Source organism: Xenopus tropicalis, chromosome 2 (genome assembly GCF_000004195.4).
Source record: "Xenopus tropicalis strain Nigerian chromosome 2, UCB_Xtro_10.0, whole genome shotgun sequence".
Lineage (NCBI taxonomy): Eukaryota > Metazoa > Chordata > Amphibia > Anura > Pipidae > Xenopus > Xenopus tropicalis.
Window position 1 is genome coordinate 66,326,308 of NC_030678.2, and position 23,645 is coordinate 66,349,952.

The following is a 23,645-nucleotide window of genomic DNA, read 5'->3' on the forward strand; positions in this document are numbered from 1 at the left end:
CTTTAGGAGTGGCTTGGATAATTTCCTGAACAAGCATAATATCAAAATGTGATACTACAATTTGCAGTTACTATACATATTGGTTTATACCACCACTATATATCCCCAATGAGTTAAATAGCTTTATACGCAATGTTAATCTGAAGAGAAGATGCTGTGCGAGGGCTCCTGTTGGGACAGGACTTCAGACTAATGCCCCAAGGAGAGATTATTTATCCGTGATAAATGTCTACTATCACAGGTGACTAATCTCTCCAAAATGCCTTTCCAATGGCAGCCAACGTCAAAATATAAATTGACATATTCCTTTCCACAGCCAATTCACTTTGTTGTTGGTGGAAAGGCATTTTGGCGCAACTAATCTCTCAGTGGGGCATAAGCATTTACCTTTTTTTTTGGTAGATATATGCAGGCAATCCTTTGAATATTTTTAAGCTGATCATTTTCTTCCTTTGCATCTATACATAACTTTGTAAGGGCACAGTTTTAAATTTACAGATGGGATGATGGGAAAAATTTTATTCGGTTCACTGCGATGGTTCGACAGTATTTGAACATCTATGACAAACTGTTTAACAACAGTAGTATGGGGTGACAGCAAGTAATGACATTTGCCAGTTGGGGGTGTGTTGACAGGCGGGTGATGTTTCTTTTGTGTGGTATAAACATTTGTATTAAAAACTATGTACTCCCTTTTTTTAGAACCCTATAAACAGATGAAGGCCAAAAGGTACTACAATTTTACATATATATGTACAATAACTTGTGTATTATAAGTAATTACGTTGCAGGTACGGGACCTGTTATGAAGACTTGGGACCTGGAGTTGTTCCAGAGGGTTTTTGTGTAATAAATTGGATCTCCATACTAGTCTACTACTAATCGTTAAAACATTAAATAAACCCAATAGGTTAATTATAGCGAACAATGCCAAATGTTTTAACTTGAGAGTATATGGGAGATGGACTTCCCTTAACTCTGTACCGTAATGGGGATTGACTTTGAGTACTTACCCTAATATTGTATCCATATATTTTACCAATATATCTATTTTTTTATTTAAAATATAGACATAGATTTAAAGTACATAAATCATATAAGGTTATAAAAAGCAAAACTAATTCAGTTATATGAAGATTGTAAAAAATCTAATTTTTTATTACAAAAAAAACCACGGGTTTTTTTTAAACACGTTTATCATACATAATGATTTCCATTCAAAAGACATTTTCTCACCTATACAACAGACTATTGTCTTTCTATTATAAATTCTGTAATAGACTGATAGAACAGTTTTCAGAAGTCACACAATGTCCATAAATAAAAAATATGCTTTTGTTATTTTTTTGGACATAGGAAACGGAATACAATAAAATGTTCAGGCAATATATTACAATATTTTTTTTATTCTTGTTACAACTTTTGATCATGTTTGTTTGACTTGTTAAAGTAAAGCATTAGGAATAAAATGTGCTTTCTTTATTTGTTTGGACCTCAAAAAAAAATAAAGCTATACAACAGAAAATAATGTCTTTCTGTAATAAATTTTTATGATAGTACAGTTTGCAGAAGACACACAATGAAAAAAATGTTTTGGGTTTTTTTGGGGGGCAAAATATATATATATATAATATAAAATTTTTGGGCTTGTGAATAACTTTAAATGTTTTTGGTTTTATTTTTGCACATACAAAATTAGAAAAAATAGAAAAGAGAAGAAACAGAAACATTTAAAAGACAATATTTAAAAAAAAAAGAAAAAATCTTCAGGCAAAATATATGGCAAAAATTCTATAGGAGTTGCCATTTAATTTTTTTTCTGTCTAACTTCAATTTATAATATGCCAATTTCTTAGTCTACTTGGCTTTTTAATATCACTGAAACTTTGATTTTTATTATAATTAGGTCAGGCTCTTTTTTTCTGTTTCTGTTTCGCAAACCTGCTGTATCTTGTAATAAGATATGAGGCTGTTCCGCTAACATTTCACTGATGCAGTGAATATTCTTTAATAGCACTGTTTTGTAGGTGGCAATTTTCCACAGCTTTCAATAGCATCTTTAGCTGCATGACGTTGATCTTTTCGGGTTCTACCTCAAAGTTTTTTTCCCCTATGGATATGATCGCATATTTAATGAATTTCCCACAAATGAAAGAATGTTTGCTTGAAAAAAATAATATCTTTTCATGTATTTGGTTGATATTTTTTTCCCATCAAAATCTTTTCTTTCAAAATATTGCACCATACAAATCATCTCTGCACAACACATAAGGCTTGCCCTTTTTTTTATCTATGTCACAGGGCTCCTTTTCATGTGTGACTCGTTTTTTTGTTTTGGCTGCGAAGTGTGTTGGTCATCTACACTTTTCTCAGCCGCAGGTCTTGCTCACGTTCCACCTCCATGCTGTGCAGAAATCAAAGTGATGGGAAGACTGAAGTAAGTGACATAACCGGAAGTGGTCAGGTGCTGCAAATGATCAATCTTTGATACGTTTTGAACATTGAAGAAACATTGTTGTGATGAAGTTGCAAGCAAGTTTACATGAAGGCGAGTGAGAATGTAAACGTTGGTAGTGTTATATTAGCATACTGATTGTAAAACCTATAAAGTGGTGCAAAGTCTACAGGAAGTGTGTCAGGAACTGTGGGGAATCAAACTTTGTGCTAAACCGCAATTGCACCTACTTATTGAGCCACAGGAGGCTCTTTGAGCTACATGGGGTCAAGTTGCCCTGATGTGCTTCCAGCATCTCTGCCTGTTCCCCTTCAGTCTCCACCCATCTTGTTTATCGCATGTTTTGCTGGTCTAGCAATTAGTGACCTTTATAATCCCGCTCCTGGCAACACCCAGTTGCTCGGTCATTGTTGCTACTGAGCCTGATCTTGCCACAGCCTGATTCTGACATCCGTGATTACTGACTCCTGATTTCTCCTGATTTCTGCAGTCCTTGCCTGATTCCTGCGTTCCATTCTCCTGTCCCCACCTGGTACCCTGTCTTTTGTAGATCTCCCTGGTTTGACCTTCGGCCTGCTTACTTGACCTCGTTTGCCTGCTGCCTGCCACTGACCTCAGCCTGCCTTTAGACCTTGCCAGTACTCTGCCAGCCCTAACCTACTTGCATGTTATCGGACTCAGTCTATCTTGCCTATCATTACAGGCCTGTATATTTACTCTTTTTGTTCTGTTCAGTTTTTATTAAATATCTTTGCTTCACCACACTTGGCTGTCGAGCCCTTAATGGGAGTTCTGGGGGTTACTCTGCACATAGGCTGGTCCCTCACCAGAAGCCAGTCCTGACAGTATGATCAAGCCATACAGCAAAGAGAATCCTGTGGCTCAATAAGTAGGTGCAATTGCAGTTTAGCACAAAGTCTCCGGGGTTCGATTCCCCACAGTTCCTGACAAAGTGATGTATCAGGAAGTGGTCAAGCCAGGCACTACGAACAATCAATCAAGCACGGAAGCAACCCAGAAAGACATGTGAGAGAAGTCACGTAAGGTATGCGGCCACTTCCACAGATCCCTCACCACCACTATGTCCTTGGAACGGATGCAGCAGCACCTTGTTTAGAACTAGGCCAATGCTCTTTTGGGTTGAGCCTCAGGATGTAGTGTTGTTTACCAGGGCCGGAACTAGGGATAGGCAAAAGAGGCAGGTACCTCTTCTGTCATCTTCAACTTGTGCAATTCAACAGTACATTATATTATAATTGCTTCTATACACTTTTTTTATACAGCATTTTCCTTCAATACCCTGAGCTGGATCATAAGCCTGTCTGCTGAGACCAAGCCATATGAGTTCTTGTCTTGTAAGTGGGTTCCTGCCCTGCCCTTGGCCTCAGTGTTCTGAATATCCTGTTTTGACTCTTGGCCTGTTAAAGGGGTTGTTCACCAAATCATTTAAAAACACCAACAATGCTTTCTGCATGTATGTATGTATGTATGTATATCTTTATTTATAAAGCGCTACTTATGTACGCAGCGCTGTACAGTAGAATACATTAATACAAACAGGGGGTTAAAGATAATGGATAAATACAAAGTACAACAACAAATACAAACTAGAGAGGTACATTTCCTGAAGAAAATGTGAGTGGTGCTTGCCGTGGCAAAACTCGTGCCCCAATATTACAATGTTTCCTTCAGTTCTCTGTGACAATTGCCCCTGCTGGGGCATTTAACCGCCCACCCCTCAGAAAAGTCATAGCACCCCATTCCCGAATAAGCCGCACGGTTTGACACCTCATTCATGGGTCTACGACAAACGGTGGTTAATTGCCCCCTGCTGGGGCAATTAACTGCCCACCCCTCAAAAAAGTCACAGCACCACATTCCCGATTAAGCCACACGGTTTGACACCTCATTCATGGGTCTACGACAAACGGTGGTTAATTGCCCCTGCTGGGGCAATTAACCTCCAATCCCTCAGAAAAGGCATAGCACCCCATTCCCGAATAAGCCGCACAGTTTGACACCTTATTCATGGGCCTATGACAAACGGTGGTTAATTGCCCCCTGCTGGGGCAATTAACCTCCAACCCCTCAGAAAAGGCATAGCACCCCAATCCCGAATAAGCCGCATGGTTTGACACCTCATTCATGGGTCTACGACAAACGGTGGTTAATTGCCCCCAGCTGGGGCAATTAACTGCCCACCCCTCAGAAAAGGCATAGCACCCCATTCCCGAATAAGCTGCACGGTTTGACACCTCATTCATGGGTCTACGACAAACGGTGGTTAATTGCCCCCTGCTGGGGCAATTAACCTCCAACCCCTCAGAAAAGGCATAGCACCCCATTCCCGAATAAACCGCACATTTTGACACCTCATTCATGGGTCTATGACAAACAGTGGTTAATTGCCCCCTGCTGGGGCAATTAACCTCCAACCCCTCAGAAAAGGCATAGCACCCCATTCCCGAATAAGCCGCACAGTTTGACACCTCATTCATGGGTCTACGACAAACGGTGGTTAATTGCCCCCTGCTGGGGCAATTAACTGGCCACCCCTCAGAAAAGGCATAGCACCCCATTCCCGAATAAGCCGCACGGTTTGACACCTCATTCATGGGTCTACGACGAACTAGTTATTTACCAAAATCCCCATTATAAGTCAATGGGGCAAATTTGGGGACCTCTCTTGCCCCGGGGGTAAAACTTATACCCTTGTGTGGGGTATCTTCTGACACAGGTTGCAAACCTCTTCAAATGTGGTAAATTTCACGTTTCTAAAAAATTCCCTCTCTGCGCTACAATCCGTCAAAGTTGGCCTCAATGTTAAGTCAATGGGATTTTTGGCCCGGTTAATTGCCCCCTGCGGGGGGGCAATTAACCACCCACTCCTCAGAAAAGTCATTGCATCCCATTCCCGAATAGGCCGTACAGTTTGACACCTCATTCATGGGTCTACGACGAACTAATTATTTACCAAAATCCCCATTATAAGTCAATGGGGCAAATTTGGGGACCTCTCTTGCCCCGGGGGTAAAACTTATACCCTTGTGCGGGGTATCTTCTGACACAGGTTGCAAACCTCTTCAAATGTGGTAAATTTCACATTTCTAAAAAATTCCCTCTCTGCGCTATAATCCGTCAAAGTTGGCCTCAATGTTAAGTCTATGGGATTTTTGGGCCAGTTAATTGCCCCCTGCAGGGGCAATTAACCGCCAACCCCTTAGAAAAGACATAGCACCCCATTCCCGAATAGGCCACACGATTTGACACCTCACTCATGGGTCTACGACAAACGGTGCGGGACAAGTTCCGTGCCGAACTTTTGTTCGGAAGAATAATAATAATAAGCCTGTGAGATAATAGAAGTGATGCTTTGCTTCGCAAGCACCACTAATAAATACAAGGTACAGTTGCAATAATAGTCAGAAACAAGATGAACGAGGTCCCAGCCCCGTAGAGCTTACAATCTATATGTTAGAAATTATTTTAAATCAGCCCTTCTTCTTGTCTTTCTGATCAGTCTTCTAAAGGGATGGGAGTGGCCTATTTTGAACCTGACACACCAAGAACTTCCTAAATGCTTACATCATCCCATCCAGGCTTTGCAATTAATTTTTGCTATTTGACCAATTCATTGGATGCTTGTGCAGTCTAACCTGTTGCATACATTGAAAGGTCATTGGTTAATTTCTTCCTTTCAACAGCGTAGGCAAACAGACTCGGCATATCACAGATCAAACATACTGTTAGGTTAGATTTGCAGAACTCTGTCACAGACACAGAAAGCAGTGTGAGACTGACAGGAAAAACAGCCAATAGGAGTTATGTCTGCTCCCAGTAAGTACTATGCGTGACACCATATATGGAAATGATTCTAAGGTGAATATCTCTTTAGCTGCACATTTTTTGGTAACTATGTATATGGCAAAGATTGATAAAGAAGCATCCACCATTATGTATTTTAAAGGATCCGTTCAGGTAGATTAGCTGGATCTGTTTAATGAAGTTTCCCATTCTAGTATCATTCACAGAGGGTGGCTCTTACTTGTGTCGTTGGTCTCTTTCAGTGGAGGTAGTCCCAGAGTATTAAGGAACTTATTGCTCATATCTGACAGGGTGTGCGGTTGACCTTGTGTTATAACAATCACTTTAAAGGGGTAGCTCCGTCTCTACATTATTAGCTCACTGGTGTTTCTGTTATATGTTTTAATTCTTTCCTTTTGCATTACGGACTTTGCCCCTTGAAACAGAGGGGAGAGAAATAGCAGCATACTGTAACATCTCTTGGAATCTGCTGGCCAGGCCACTTTGGGCCTAACTCACTGTGGGTCCTATTAAAGCACCATGCTTCTGCTAGTAAGTTGGGACAGAGCTTATAGAATAGGAATTTGAGGATTGCGTAATGTCTTTATGTAGTATGGATCCAGAGGCCCTCTGATTATAAGGTTTTAATGGCTGCTCCAGTCTTCCAAAGCTTTAAGTTGACCAATTCCTCTTGTGGTGTAAGTGGGTCTTCCTCTAGGACTGTGCTGTCCAACTGGCAGCCCCCAAGTCTACCTGGTATGCCCCCCCATTAAATTCTGGCTGCTGTGACCCCTGCGTTGTTGATGACTCAGACTGTAAGTGCCTGCATTGTTTAGCTGTTCATACCATTTACAGACTGTAGGAGTTTTGTACCACTATAAGTAGCATAATTCAAAATGTTCATCTTAGAGTGGTCATGACTGGTTACTTACATAGTCCAGATAGGGTTCCCTGTCTCCTGCCCTGCTCTGCCTGTGCCTACACTACTCTGCCTGTCCTGAACTATCTGTGGCTGTTCTATGCTGCCTGTGTGCCATGTTTGCCCTTTGCTTTCTGTGTGTGCTATACTACCCTATGCTGCCTGTGGGGCGTGAGCCTGGTGCAGGTTTGTTAGCATGTGGAAATAGTTGTTTAGGGGTCTCTTCGGGCAACTTTGGGACATCGCAGCGACACGTATGCCATCCCACCGGCGATTTACATTCTAGCCAGTGGGATGGCATTGTAGGGAGATTAGTTGCCCGCGACAACGAAGATTTGTCACGGGGCAACTAATTTCCCTGTGTACAACTGCCCTTAACCCTTTCACTGCCAGCCGTTTTGGACAAAGCGGAACTTCTACTGCCAGACAGTTTTTGAACATTTTGCACTGTTTCACTTTAGGGGCCTTTCCTCGGGGGGACTTTTAGTTTACCCAGGAAAACAATATATAGTTTTTTTCAGAACAACCTAATCTTTTAAAATATGGTAGAATTTTTGTGTAATTCCAATTTTGTAACAAGATATAGGCTTCTAAATGTCTAAAAAATGAAAAAAAATAATATTTTCCATAATATAAACACATATACCAGAAAAAAAAATATTTTATGCATGAAAATACACCTGATTTGGAAAGTCTCATGTCTCCTGAACGTGCCAATACCAAATATATATAGTTTTATGGAGATTTCTCACTTGTATAGGTCAAAACCCTCCAGCAGTACACTACCAAATTTCCAAAGCACTGCTCCAGAAAGCTGCATACTTTAGATTTCAAGGCCAAAAATTCCGCTAACAGAAAGTTTATCCCAGAAAATTTAACATTTTTAGAAAGAACAGATTCTGGGGAATCCAGAATAGGCACACCTGTCTGTCTACTCCAAACTATCAAGTTGCAATGCTTTCCTAAAGTTATTGGTTTTTATCAAAATTTGTGAAATTTCTTAAAAATCACTTCAAAGCTTCCAGTCTATAGTATCTTAACTCCTAAAGGTCATAAAGTAACCAAATAAAACACCCTAAATATGAACGCCAGGGGTCCACTGAACAGTTTGATACACAATATGTATAGGTTTACCTAAGTATGTGGCATGTAGGGGCCCCAATGTAAACATACAACCATATTGTGATTTCTGTCATTTCAGCTTCTGCAAAATCAACATTTACATCATTATATGTGGGATAACGCTAGTAAAAAGTAAATTCACCCCAGAAAGCCATATATTTTTGGAAAGTACACATTCCCCCAAATCTAAAATGGGTACCCATGTCTTTCTACTCCAAAGTACCAAGCCACAAAGCTTTCCTAAAGTTGGCAATTTTGATAACATTTCCAAAAATCCACTCAAAGCTTCCAGCATCTTATCTCCCACATAGCATTAGGTACAAAGATAAAACTCCCTAAATATGAACGCCAGGGGCCCACTGAACAGTTTGATGCCCAATATGTATAGGTTTACCTAAGAATGTGGCATGTAGGGGCCCCAATGTGAACATACCCCCATATGATCTATCATTTCTGTCATTTCAGCTTCTGCAAAATCAACACATTTACATCATTATATGTGGGATAATACTAGTAAAAAGTACATTCACCCCAGAAAGTCATATATATTTGGAAAGTACACATTCCCCCGAATCTAAAATGGGTACCCATGTCTTTCTACTCCAAAGTAACAAGCCATAAAGCTTTCCTAAGTTTGACGATTTTTATGGCATTTCCAAAAATCACCTCAAAACTTCCACTATGCAGCATCTTATTTTCTACAGGTCATTAGGTAGCAAGACAAACCTCCCTAAATATGAACCCCAGAGGTCTACTGAACAGTTTGATGCCCACTGTACATAGGTTTATCAAAGCACATGGCACTTAGAGACCCCCAAATATACCTTGTGCACACTAATTTCATGGCTTATCTTTACCTAATTCATAAACACATGGCAGTTTTATGAGGGGTAGAAGCTGCAGAAATGTAGGGTGACCCCTAAAAACCATATATTTTTGGAAAGTACACATTCTGACAAATCCAACAAGGGTAAAGAGTCCTTTCTACACCAAAGTACCAATCTGCAAAGCTTTCCTAAAGTTAGCGGTTTTTATGACTTTTCAGAAAATCACATAAAAATGTTGCAGTTTGCCGCATATATCTCACACAATTTCTTGCGTACAAAGGCAAGTCACCCCAAATAGGAACACCAGAGGCCTACTGAACAGTTTGCTGCCCAATATGCATAGATATACCAAAGTCTGTGGTGTGTACTGACCCCAAAATGAAAATAGCGCATAAGGATTTCTCGCCTGCCAACTCATCTTTTGCACACAGAGCCCCCTGTCAGCGTATTATGTGCAATAACACCCCCTAACTATACAGAGACCCCAGAAAACCATATATTTTTGGAAAGTACACATTCTGATGAATTCAAAATAGGTAAAGTTATTTTTGTACACCAAAGTTACACATGGCAAAGCTATGCTAAAAACAGATCAGGAATACTAATATAGGGATAAAAATGCAATAAAACCACAAAAATTGTGCAAATCAATGAAACAACAAAATAAGTCACATGACAGTGTAATTAGTGGTTAGAATATCTGATCCAATAGTCACGCTGTCAAAATAAACAGTTTTTGGGGGAAATAAAATTAAAAAAAAAAAAGAAGTAAAATGAAAAAAAAAATTTTTTGTTAACCTTTTTAGTGCCATAGGACGTAGATTCTACGTCCTAGGTACCAAGGGACCAAAGTGCCATAGAACGTAGAATCTACGTCCTACAGCACTACCGGGTTTACAAGCGCTGCGCTCGCTTTTAAAGCAGCGCAGCGCTTGTAAACCCTTCACAACCCCCTAGGCAACGAGCATAAGCGGTCATACTCACCGATCGCGTCGCCAGCCAATGACAGCAGTGGACACGCGTTTATGACGTGTCCACTGCTGTCCCTTTAAATATCGCCGCCTACTGTCGGCTCCTCATTCCTGCTGCGCACTTCGGACCTGATGGAGCTCCCCTGCTGCCTTCCTGCTGCCTTCCTGCCAGATTGGTCGCCCCTGATCGCCTGCCTGCCTTGGGTAAGCTGAACTACAACTCTCTACCACTGTTTATTTTGCTTATTTCTATCTCAACTGTCTAAAAATTTCATTTTTTCTTCTATCTTTGTCATTATTACACTTTTGCACACATACACACTTATTTACAACTTTCCCAAGCACACACAGACACTTACACACACACTTACACTTTTTTTTTTTTTTTTTTTTCTATCTTTCTTTTTTTTTCTTTCTTTCTTTGCTTTCTTTGGCAGTCTTTTTTTTTTACTAAAACTTTATTTCTGATCTTGCTCTATAATTATCTGATTTATTTGGTTGAATTTTAGTGTTTTTTTGGCATTTTCATAATTGATTTCTGTTTTTTATTTATTTTATTGTATTGTAACTTTTTTTATTGCTATTGGGTGCTGAATTTGCAGTGACGTTGGTGGATCCAGGGCTCTGACCACCGATTTCATTGCAATTATTGTTCTTCTGTTGGTTTAGGTGGTTTTATTGGATTTTACTGATTTTATGGTGTTTTATCTTTGCATTGTTCTTTATTGTGTGTTTAGTGCCCCCAAAAAGGTTGCTTTTGCAGTGACATTGGTGGATCCAGGGCTCTTACCACCGATTTCATTGCAATTATTGTTCTTTGATTGCTTTTAGTGGTTTTATTCCATTTTAACTTTATTTGATTTCAGTTGTTCTAGAAAGGTCCAGAGGTGCTAAGATTGTTCTGGTAGTTTCTATTGCCAAGGGTTAGGCTGATGCCACACATGGCGTAGGGCTGATTTTTTCAGCAAGTGGAAAAACGCTTGCTGAAAATTCAGCCCTACGCCTGCTACTTGTGCCTGCACCCTAATGAATGGAATACGCTCGGGTGCAGGCACATGTAGCCGATATACGCATGAAAACGTGAGCCTTTGCATTCTCACGCGTTTTCATGCGTATATCGGCTACATGTGCCTGCACCCGAGCGTATTCCATTCATTCGGGTGCAGGCAAAAAAAAAAGGGGTGCATAGAGTGCAGCCCCAATATTATGCATTTTCAGGTTTGGCGGCCATGTACTTATGTGCAACCAGACATAGGTATCGTTTTATTCAGGGGAACTTGCAGATTGATGTTTAGTAAGTTTTTGGTAGTTGCCATGGAGATATTGGGGAGAAATCTAGGTTTGTATCTGGTTTTTCCTTGATTTCTGACCAAAGCGCTGACTTCTGCAAGGGACTGCGGCCACAATTTTCCATGTAGAAAGAGAAGAGTGGTGTCTCTGAATAGCTGAAGCTGTGCACTTTTCGTAAATATATAGTTTGCGGGGGTTATTTCACAGGTAGGGGGGTGTTTAGACTAAATAACTGCAGGTAGAACACATAGAGCACAGACCCCCCTTATGCATTGCCCCTGTTTGGGGGCATTTGGTGGCCACGTCTTTATGTGCACCCATACATATGGGGTATCGTTTTATTCAGGGGAACTTGCAAATTGAGGTTTAGTAAGTTTTTGGTAGTTGCCATGGAGATTTTGGGGAGAAATCTAGGTTTTTTATCTGGTTTTTCCTTGATTTCTGACCAAAATCTAGGTTTGTATCTGGTTTTTCCTTGATTTCTGACCAAAGCGCTGACTTCTGCAAGGGACTGCGGCCACAATTTTCAATGTAGAAAGAGAAGAGTGGTGTCTCTGAATAGCTGAAGGTGTGCACTTTTCGTAAATATATAGATTGTGGGGGTTATTTCACAGGTAGGGGGGGTTAACACTGAAAAACTGCAGGTAGTGCACATAGAGCGCAGCCCCCAAAATTTCAACAGAAATTGCCCTTATGCATTGCTCCTGTTTTGGGGCATTTGGTGGCCACGTCTTTATGTGCTCCCATACATATGGGGTATCGTTTTATTCAGGGGAACTTGCAGATTGATGGTTAGTAAGTTTTTGGTAGTTGCCATGGAGATTTTGGGGAGAAATCTAGGTTTGTATCTGGTTTTTCCTTGATTTCTGACCAAAGCGCTGACTTCTGCAAGGGACTGTGGACACAATTTTCCATGTAGAAAGAGAAGAGTGATGTCTCTGAATAGCTGAAGGTGTGCACTTTTTGGAAATATATAGATTGTGGGGGTTATTTCACAGGTATGGGGGGTTAACACTGAAAAACTGCAGGTAGTGCACATAGAGCGCAGCCCCCAAAATTTCAACTAAATTGCCCTTATGCATTGCCCCTGTTTTGGGGCATTTGGTGGCCACGTCTTTATGTGCACCCATACATATGGGGTATCGTTTTATTCAGGGGAACTTGCAAATTGAGGTTTAGTAAGTTTTTGGTAGTTGCCATGGAGATTTTGGGGAGAAAACTAGGTTTTTTATCTGGTTTTTCCTTGATTTCTGACCAAAATCTAGGTTTGTATCTGGTTTTTCCTTGATTTCTGACCAAAGCGCTGACTTCTGCAAGGGACTGCGGCCACAATTTTCCATGTAGAAAGAGAAGAGTGGTGTCTCTGAATAGCTAAAGGTGTGCACTTTTCGTAAATATATAGATTGTGGGGGTTATTTCACAGGTAGGGGGGTTAACACTGAAAAACTGCAGGTAGTGCACATAGAGCGTAGCCCCCACATTTTTAGCTGTAATTGCCCTTGTGCATTGCCCCTGCTTTGGAGTGTTTGGTGCCCATGTCTTTATGTGCACCCATACATATGGGGCATCATTTTATTCAGGAGAAGTTTGTCTTTCAAATTTGCCTTTGTTAGAAAATTTTTATGAGATTTTTTTTTGTCAAATCCACATTTGATCATGCGTCCAAGTTTACGTTTTAGAAAAAAAAAAAAATGTCATAAAAAGTTCCAAATTTCACAATGCACTCACAAAAGGTATTTGGCTTTTGAGTGAAAACTACTTTGCACCTAGAAACCTGAAAGTCTGTAGTTTCTAAAGATACCAAACATGAGGGGATATTTTAGATTTACATATAAGTTATGCTGCATCAACTGTTACAAGCGCTTTTCCGCTTTGTTCTGGTGTGATATTGTACTAAGTATTGCTTTAGTTTGGGGGTTACTTCTGGACAGGAACTGTGGGGTACCACCACATATTTGGTATCGTTGGACTTGGGAGTATCAGGGCTTTTACAAACAATAAAAAAAAGTGTGTAAAATTAACTTTTCTATGGAAAAAAACCTCAAAATATACAGAAATTTTTCATAATTTTTTTTTTTTTTTACATATTTCACCCAAAATACACATCATATCTCCAGAAAAGTTATAAAATTTGGTATGTATGTTGAAGCCCAATTAGTGACGAAAAAAACGATATATAATTTCCCTAGTTTCATGGAGGTTTTCCTACCAAAAAACATTGTTAAAGTGAATGAGTACAAAATGCTTAAAAAACGTCTGGCACTGGGGGGAACCGAAATGACGAATTCGGCTGGCACTTAAAGGGTTAAAGTTTTTGTGAGTTTGTGTATACATGTGCACATGTAAACATTGTGTGACAGTGTGTATATGAGTGTATATAAGTGTGCAAAGTGGAAAAAAAACAAAAAAAAACCTGTGCTAAATTGTGTTGTATGTGTGTATAAATGTATATAAATGTATATAAGTGTGTGTAAAAGTGTGTATAAATAAAAATAAAATCACTCTTACCTGTCCTGAAGGTCAGATCGGTTCCCTGCTCCTCCTTCCTGCAGTCATCGAGGAAGTAGGTGGGAGGCGGCTCTGGGGGGGGAAGCAGGAAGCAGTACAAGCAGCAGATGCGATGCAATCGCATCTGCTGCTTGTAGGATGGTCCTGCGACAATTGGCTCGTTGCCAAAGAGGTTGGGGGCACATCTGTCTCTCTGCACCGGCGGCTTTTCCGCCAGTGCCAAGAGAAGCGCTTAGGCTGAAAGAACGTAGGTACTACGGCATTGGCAGGAAACTGCTTTTTTTAAAACGACGTAGTACCTACGTTCTTGGCAGGGAAAGGGTTAAGGGTATCTCTTTCGGGAACAGTAACACCAAAAAATTAAAGTGTTTCAAAGTAATTAAAATATAATATACTGTAGCCCTGCACTGATAAAACTGATCTACTTGATTCAGAGAGACTACTATAGTTCATATAAATAAGCTGCTGTGTAGCCATGGGGGCAGCCATTCAAGCTAGAAAAAGGAGAAAAGGCACAGGTTACATAGTAGATAACGGATAAAAAAACCATTGTATTATAAAGAGTTTCTGTTACCTGCTGTGTAACCTGTGCCTTTTCTCCTACTGAATGGCTGCCCCCATTGCTACACAGCAGGGTATCTATATATACTATAGTAGGGTTTCCGAAGCAAACACACCACTTTAACCAGTGCAGGTCATCCGTACATTATATTTTAATTACTTTGAAACACTTTTATTTTTTGGTGTTACAGTTCTTAATATGACTTAATAAGCTTCTTTCACATATGAGCGAGGGGTGATACCCCTGCAGTGAGCACAAACCATTTGGTATTTTGGTGCGCTACCACCATTAATTTGGGTATGATCTTAAAAGTTTTTGTGATAACATGGATGTAGTTTAAAGTGTGTTTAAACATAGGAATAGTGGCAAATTTTGACGCAGGTTTCACAAAACAATCTACCAATGGCAAAATACGGAAATTCTCCCTAAATCCATGCGTGCTGAATTATTTCGCCCATCGCTACATAGGAGTAATCAACACTGGCCTATATTCAGCCCTCCACCGTGCTGGCCAGAAAAAGTCCAGCCTTTGGTACCACAGAAGTTGAACAGCACTGCTCTAGGGTCTTAAAATAAGGTAGTAAGGTAATCCCTGACAATCACTGTCCCAGTGACTATATGTCAGTCTTAATTTCATGTACTGACACTTTAACAGTACTCAAAAAAAGAATTCTGAAGCATAGATAGTTGCTGCGCAAGAATGGCTACAGACCAGTTGTGTAGAGTTTTCAGAGAAGTCCAGATCACTGGCTGGTTGAGAAGAAGGAGCAAAGTTTTGCTGTGGTGTACGCATTTTGGAGACTGAGCTTGCCTCTGACTCAAGCTCCATATCTTGCTTTCTATTGCCATCTTGGATCTTTCTCTGCTTGTCCATGGCCACTGGCCATGTGTGCAACACAGCTGGCCGAAGAGACATAGTTATCTTTTTATGATGTTGATGAAAGCTTTTTTCTTTAACTTGTACAGCGCAGTTGTCCATCTTTACAAGCGATGAAGATGGACCTCTCTCACTAAGGAACTCTTGGATGTAGCTGCCATGCATAGGATAAAAATGGGGAAGAAATTTCTTGAGGCGGTGGAGAAGTCCATAATTAATATTAAATTACCCTGGGAAAAGTTGGTGGGACTAACTAACAATGACGTACCTGCAATGTGTGGAGAAAAATAAAGGCTTGGTTGGACTAATGAAGCAGAAAATGTTAAAAAGTGACTGCCACACACATCTGATTACCTATCATTGCATTATCCATCAAGATCCTATGTGTGGTAAGGTTCTGGAAATTAATGATATAATGACTATGGTCACGAAAATGGAAAACTTTATACGGGCGCGTGGCCTGAATCACTGCCAGTTCCAGCTGTTTTTTACAGGAGTTGGTTGCAGAGCATGGACACATATGCCATATCACACAGAAGTAATGAGGCTGAGCAGGAACACAGTCCTCAAAACGATTTTTTGCTCTCAAGGAACAAATCACTCATTTCATGCAAGGTAAAGGAAAGCCCTTGCCTGAACTGTCGGATCCAGCCAGGCTTTGTGATTTTGCTATTATGTGTGATTTAACCAAGCATCTCACCCAAATGAATTAGAGACTGTAGGGACGCAAACAAGTCATCACGAAGATGTTTTATATTACAGCATTACAGTGCAATACATCATATCAGTTCCAACTGGAACAGGACAATCTTTCCGAAATAGCAAAACAGGGGAGCACTCACCAGATGGGATGAACTGCAACTAGGTGTCCGTGCTGCAACGTCTCAAACACGCCCCGATCCAGGCAGAACTCAGTGCAATATAGATAAATTGTAGATGGAGCACAGGAACATCCTTCCATAAAATATCACTTTTATTCAAACGATTAAAACCATCACGGAGTTAGGCCCCCACAGCTTTACGCGTTTCATGGCTTATCGCCACTTCATCAGAAGCTACACAGGTGCCATGACACAATTGCATTTAAATAAACACCCCCAGCCAAAACCCTCTATGTAATTTAACCCTATATAAACCCCAATTGATCCCTTAAAAAAGGTAAGTTAGAAAACAGTGAAAAATACATGTTATTGAATTTTACATCCCAAACTCAGTATTAATCCCCATATAATACGATTTATACATTAGACTCCATTTATACATTGCACATATGTTCATATATATACACCATCTAAATAACTGCAAAACAATCTCAAACATGAAGCTAAACCGGTGGTACCTGTTACAATAAACCATACAGAACAATGTCTATCCCTATTATATCTTCTTGGTCAGAAATATTTTGTTGAGGTACACTATTAGTTGCATAAATTCTATGTATTTATTACAGGCCATTAGCTCTTTTATGATTTTATCATTATAGTATATTTTATGTTAGTATATTCTAATATATTTTATTCAATTATATTTTATCATGACCCACACTGCAAATTTAATTCATATCAGTCATTACACGTCCTAATCCCTTTAACAAAAGCATGAAATCTCCCATTCCCTATTTAAACCACCATACTGTTCCACAGAATTCAAATGATATATCCACTTTGGTTTATCAATGACCCGAAACATCACTGTCCCTCTGCCAGCATGCTTTTCAACGACGTTTGGCAACAGCAGATTTCCAATCCTTCCTATCTATTGCTGCCAAGTGTTCAAGGAACCTAGTTCCTGCTCTCCGAATGGTCTTTACCCACATACTGGACTCCGCATTCACAAGTCACCAGGTAAACTATACCCTTAGATTGGCAATTAAAATATTGAGGAATGGTAAAATTGCGACCTGTGTAAGTACAGGTAAAAGTATCTGAAACCTTAGTCATGTTGCAGACCTTACGCCTGTTTTTACCACATTTGAAAGTGCCCTTATATCGCAGCCATGTCGATCCTTGTTCATCAATACCAGAGGAATACAGACTCCTGGAAACCCAGGAGGCTATGTTCCTTCCTCTCCTGAAAACAAATTGGGGATTTTTATCAAGGGTACTACCCAAAACAGGATCTTGTAATAGCACTCCCCAGTGCTGCCGAATACTCCTGTCTATTGAATACTCCTCTCCCGTATGTTGTGCAGAACCTGTTCGCACCCTGAATCCTTAGTTTTCTGATTCAACATATCAGATCTACTAGTGGCCACGGCTCTATCATATGCCATTTTAATAGTTTGAGTATCATGGCCTTGTTAGGTAAATCTGTTGTTGTGGGGACAAGCAATGCAATTGTGGGAAAGATTTACCCAACTGTTTTGCTTACGGTTTGCTTTGTGCTTATTAGAATCTACGTTCTGTATATAAAAGTACCTAAGTGCCACAGAACGTAGATTCTACGATGTGTAGTACTTTCGGGTTCCCCAGCCCCTAGGCAACAAGCATTGTCTTTTTTCTTGCTGAAAAAAATGTTTTATTGCCATTGCGGATAGCAAATTCACTAACCGCACTGCGCAATACCGTTGTTCGCTTGACTTTGTCTGTAAAACTAATTTGTCCAAGCCATAATACTCAAACTGTGATTCTGCAAACTACCAAACATTGATGCATCTGCAAACATTTTATTGCATTTCACATTGTTTTTTGTTAGTTGTCTTGTAATTTGGCTTCCTCTGTACACCACATAGTTTGGTAAATCTATGCATATTGGGCATCAAACTGTTCAGTAGACCCCTGGCGTTGATATTTAGAGTGTTTTATGTTGATACGTTACAAAATTTGGGAAACATAATGCGGCAAACTGCAAACTTTATGAAGATTTTCAGAAATGTTATAAAAACTGTTATGTTTAGCATTGCTTTGTAGTTTGGTAATTTGCAGTAGAAAGATTGATTTACCCATTTTTGTTTTGTCAGAATGTGTACTTTTGGAAAATATATGGTTTTCTATTGTCTCTGTACTGTTAGGGGGTCTTATGGCACATAATACACACACCGGGTGCCAAAAATGCACAAGCTGGAGCATCATATGTGAAAATTCATATGCACTGTTTTAATTTGGGTGCCCCTGTACGCCACATAGTTTGGTAAATCTATGCATGTTGGGCATCAAACTGTTCATTAGACTCCTGGCACTTATATTTAGAAAGTTTTATGTTGATATGTTACAAAATGTGGGGGTACATAATGGGTAAAATGCAAGCTTTGTGACGATTTTCAGAAATGTCATGAAAACTGTTCTGTTTAGCATAGCTTTGTAGTTTGGTAGTTTGCAGTAGAAAGATGTATTTATCCATTTTTGTTTTGTCAGAATGTGTACTTTCGGAAAATGTATGTTTTCTAGGGTCTCCATACTGTTATTAGGTCTTATGGCACATAATACACCTGCCAGTAGCTTATATTGCAGCGTATGCACTTTGTATGCACTAACTTCTAAATACGTCTCTAAATACCAGATACGTTAGTGATCCTGCGCACTGTGGGCATCAAACTGTTCAGTGGACCCTTGGCTTTCATGTTTAGGATGTGTTTTCTTGGTACCTAATGTTATGCGGGAGATATGGTGCTTGAAATTGGAATGTTTGTTGCCATTTTCAGGTATTTTATCACAACTGCCAATTTTGGGCAGACATTGCAACTCTGTAGTTTGGAGTAGAAAGACCTGGATACTAATTTTGAATTCACCCCAATGTGTACTTTCCGAAAATATATGGTTTTGGGGGGTCAATGTGTTTTTCCCTACAAAAATCCATTTACTTTTTTGAATTTTCAGTAGCTAAAGAGATCTCTGGGGCAATTTGTATGCACTAACTTCCTTTTGGGGTCTCTAAATGCCAGATACATTGGTGATTCTATACACAATGGTCATCAAACTGTTCAGTGGACCCTTGGCTTTCATATTTAAGATGTGTTTTCTTGGTACCTAATGTTATGTTATTTTCATAATTATAGAAACTGCTAAATTCAGGAAAGCATTGCTGTTTGGTACAATTTTTGTCCATAAAATAAAATATGTTTCTGGTATAAATCCCTATATCACAAAAAATATACATTTTTCTTTTTTTTTTTTTGTATTTTGAGCTCTAAATCGGGCAGATTTGGAAAGCTCAGGTTCTCACTGGGATAGCCCCTCTCCACTGCTCCCATCAGAAGGACTATCCACAATTTTTTACACGCCAAACCCTGCCCCCATACAGGTGTCTTTTTTTGTCCTGCATTACTTTTTGTTTTGCTCCCATTGGAAGCAAATTTTTCTATTTAGCCTTGGGAAAGCATAAGGGCTTGCCGGAAAGCATCCTAGGGACAGGGTTTTTTGGACCTTGACATCTTTTATTTGGATTTGCGGCGAATTTCTGCGTTTCGCGAAATGGATGAAAACATTTGCTGCGGAAAAATTTTACACACGTCCAAAAACTGTCGAAAGAATAGTCCCAGGTGTCAAAAGAATAGTCACGCGTCCGAAAATTGCTGCAAGAATAGTTGTGGGCGTCAAAAGAATAGTCGCGCATCCAAAAATTGTGGCAAGAATAGTAGCAGGCATCAAAGGAATAGTCGCAGGTGTCAATTTTTTTTTTGCCGCGCAGCATTTTCGCCGTTTCCCGAATCTTACGAAAGATTCGCTAATTTTTTCGCTGAAGCGAAACCGGACAGATTCCATTTGAAGCAGCGTAGGTGGTTTTTCATGGTGAGGGCAGTGAGGTTGTGGAATTCCCTTCCTAGTGATGTTGTAATGGCAGATTCTGTTAATGCCTTTAAGAGGGGCCTGGATGAGTTTTTGAACAATCATAGTATCCAAGGCTATTGTGATACTAATATCTACAGTTAGTATTAATGTTTATATATATATATATATATATAGCGAACCAAGGGTGGCACTTTGCTTCAGCTCTTACCTCGGGTGCAAGGTAAATTGATTTAAATATCCAAAAAAAGACCAGCAACACCGAGTTATATTCCAAAAAGATCAATCATGTATTAAAAACGTATGAACAGCCAACGTTACGTTTCGGTCCCCATCGGGACCTTTTGCAAGGCCAATGTTGGCTGTTCATACGTTTTTAATACACGATTGATCTTTTTGGAATATAACTCGGTGTTGCTGGTCTTTTTTTGGATATATATATATAATAGAAAGAGTGCCACTCTCACAGGGACTTGATACAAAAGAAAAAGTGTTTTTATTAAAAAAAATTTCAATAAAAACACTTTTTCTTTTGTGCGTGCGGCACTCTTTCTATTATATTTTTGTTTTTGACCTGCACCAAGGGCATTTGGACTTGTATAGGGTGTGCTCCCTCCCTGTGTACTAAAACTATATATATATATATATATATATATATATATATATATAAAATGTATGTGATAGTATAGATTGGTAAGTATAGGTTGTGTGAGCTGAGTTTACTTGGAAGGGTTGAACTTGATGGACTATTAACTATATCCCGGTGAGTGTTGACATGTAGTGGGAAAGGGAAAAAGGAAAATTGTATCATACTTACTGTGATTTTCTACTGTAGGAGAGGTCTCCAACTCCCTATTCCACAACTTCAAGCAAAGATCAGCAGAGGTCAAGGGCAAGGCACCAAAAGTGTCAGGTACTACTGCTCATGCTCTTGTCTATTTTCTTGCTCATTTGTATAGAATAACTTATTTTGCTAGCACATGTGATTAACAGAATGCAAAACAGATAAGAAGCGACAGGACACGCACAGTAGTGGAAACTCAAGCTGCCCTGACTCTTCCCGGACAATGAACTAAGAGTGTGCTATTTATACTGAAAAACCATTTTTTGTATCAAGTCCCTATTGACAAAATGGCTAGTTTGCCAATAGTGACAGCATAGAAGGAGGTTAGGAAAATGTGAACAACTAATTTTAGAAATGCTAAGGATTTTTGTTAAATGAGACCTGAACCCTGAATGAATAGAATGGCTAGATATGCCATATTTTGTATACTGAACTTATTGCACCAGCTAAAAGCTTCAGCATCTCTAGAAGTGATGATCAAGGCCTTCATGTTGCCACAGGAATTCACGTTTTTTTTATTCTGTTAGGAGTATTAGGACACACAAATGCTAAGTGTGCTCTGGGCAGCTATTAATAAACTAAGCTTAGAGGTTGTTTCAAATTATCAAACAGAACATTAGGCTGGCCTGTCATAGAAGCTGATGCTAGAGAGCTAATTATAATGCTAGTTTACTGGTTTCAGAACTATCATGTATTAATAATCTGAATGAATTATAATCCTGACATTTATATTCTGCATATACTTTATACTGTATATTGTGTCAGCCCCAAAGTATTGCTTGTCAGTCTTTAGGTAAAGGTGGCAAGGTCGCCAAGTGAGCGGATCTTCTTTGGATATCCCTACCTACTGATGGGCTATATTGTGCTGTCAGGTCGTTTGGCCCGGGGACCAAACAGTGGGTATAGGCGCTGTCAGTTCAGGGGCTGCATCAATGAGCTAATGCGGCCCCAGATCTGACGGGGGCAGATAAGCTGCTGAATAAGTCTAAAGAAACGATATCGGAAGTTAGAATCAGCTGTGTATGGCCACCTTAACACAGAGCATGTGCAGTGAATTATTAAAAGAGCAACACAGAGCATGTGCAGCGAATCAACAAAAGAGACGATGGGGAGCTACTGGGGCATATTTGGAGGCACAGTATTTAACTCCAAAAGAGCTGTGGTTGCTTTGGTCTAGTACAGAAGCCCAAAACATAATGTCAAAAATATCTGCCCTCCTTTTTTTTAGTTATGCTTTAGCTGTCCTTTAAATAATGAAAATAAACATCACCACGGCTTTCTGAATACCACTTTTATTTTACTCCATTTTGACATAAAATGTTTTAAACAACCTAATAAACATGGTTCTATGCATAGTACTCTTTCTTACCATCCTCTCTAGACTTCTGAATAAATGCTTCTACTCCACTTTCTCCATAGCTGCCTTCAGAGGCCAATGTAGACACATAGCTCCACTTCAAAGCCTTCACAATATCCACCATGGCCTGGGCCTGATAAGTGTCAGAAGGAACCACACGAGAGAAGAAATCATAACGGCTGTTGTCACTAAGTTCTGGAGCAGTAGAGGCATAACTAACTTGAGGGATCTGTGAGAAAGAAAGAAAATAGAAAAGAAATATCATAAATTATATAAATACAAGATTAGTTTTCAGAGGAAAATTTGTCTCTGCTAATATGCCAAGTATGAGAAAGAAAAAATTGGCAAAATAATGATAGCAAAGTGGAGGATTAAGACATGAAAGGTTCAAAAAATGTAAGAAGACATCATATCATAATATTAATTTTGCTACCCGACAATACACAATGATCGTGCACTTGAAACACTATCTGAATCCAGAAATTGTCACCATGACTGCTTAAAATGCCTAAAAGAGACCTTTTTAAATACCCTTGTAAGCAAAACCAGTGTCCATGCCCTTGCTGAGTAATAAACCTTTCTATTTTTTGCATTTACATTTGCTTAGAATTGTTTAAATCCTAGGAGTGCTGTCCTTGTTCCAGTGCATTTTTTTGTTACTACCCAGGTTTTGTTGCCATATATATATCTATAAAAATACTGAAACATGGAAAAAAATTGTAGTTTTTACAATAAGGGTGTAAAAGTAGGTTTTACAATACAGATTTTTTTCTTGAACACCAATATTAAATATATATAGTGCTATAGAGGTCAAAAACTTCCAACTATACACTATCAAATGTTAAAATAACTGCTGCAGCTCATAGCATACTTTAGATTTCCACTTTTGGCAGTATGTTTGCCCCAGAAAATAATTTTTCAAACAAATTCAAGATGGGTAAATAAATGTCTTTCTACGCCAAACTACCTAACTGCCTACTTTAACTTAAAGTTAGTGTAAAATTAGTGTTTTTTTATGAAAAATTCTAAAAATCACCTCAAAGCTTACGTTATACATGATTTTATTTTTCATGTGTCATAGGTACCGTGAAAAAATATTTGTAAATATGAATGCCAGGAATAATGAATGCCATGGTTTTACCAAATAGTTTCATGCCCAGTATGCATAGATTTTCAAAGTATCTGGCATGCAGAGACCATAAAAATAAAAACATGCATGCAAACATGTCACAGCAGTCACTTTAGCTACTGCATAAATATTTAAAACAGGATAATTAGAACTCAGTTAAATGAATGATTAAACAAAATTGTTCAATTGTTCATACTTGTTAACTTATTTATGGAGGAAAATGTATGGCAAAACCATGTGAACATCTAGAATTATT

General features: G+C 39.3%; 1 protein-coding gene across 1 annotated transcript in view; it reads right to left on the minus strand.

The window, feature by feature from the left end:
* The window catches only part of grm4 (glutamate receptor, metabotropic 4), a 469,811-nt gene that overhangs the window by 274,786 nt on the left and 171,380 nt on the right, over window positions 1-23,645 (minus strand). Inside the window, exon 3 of the mRNA XM_031896847.1 lies at window positions 22,273-22,489. Coding sequence (XP_031752707.1) covers window positions 22,273-22,489 — 217 coding nt within the window. The remainder of the gene's footprint in view (window positions 1-22,272; window positions 22,490-23,645) is intronic.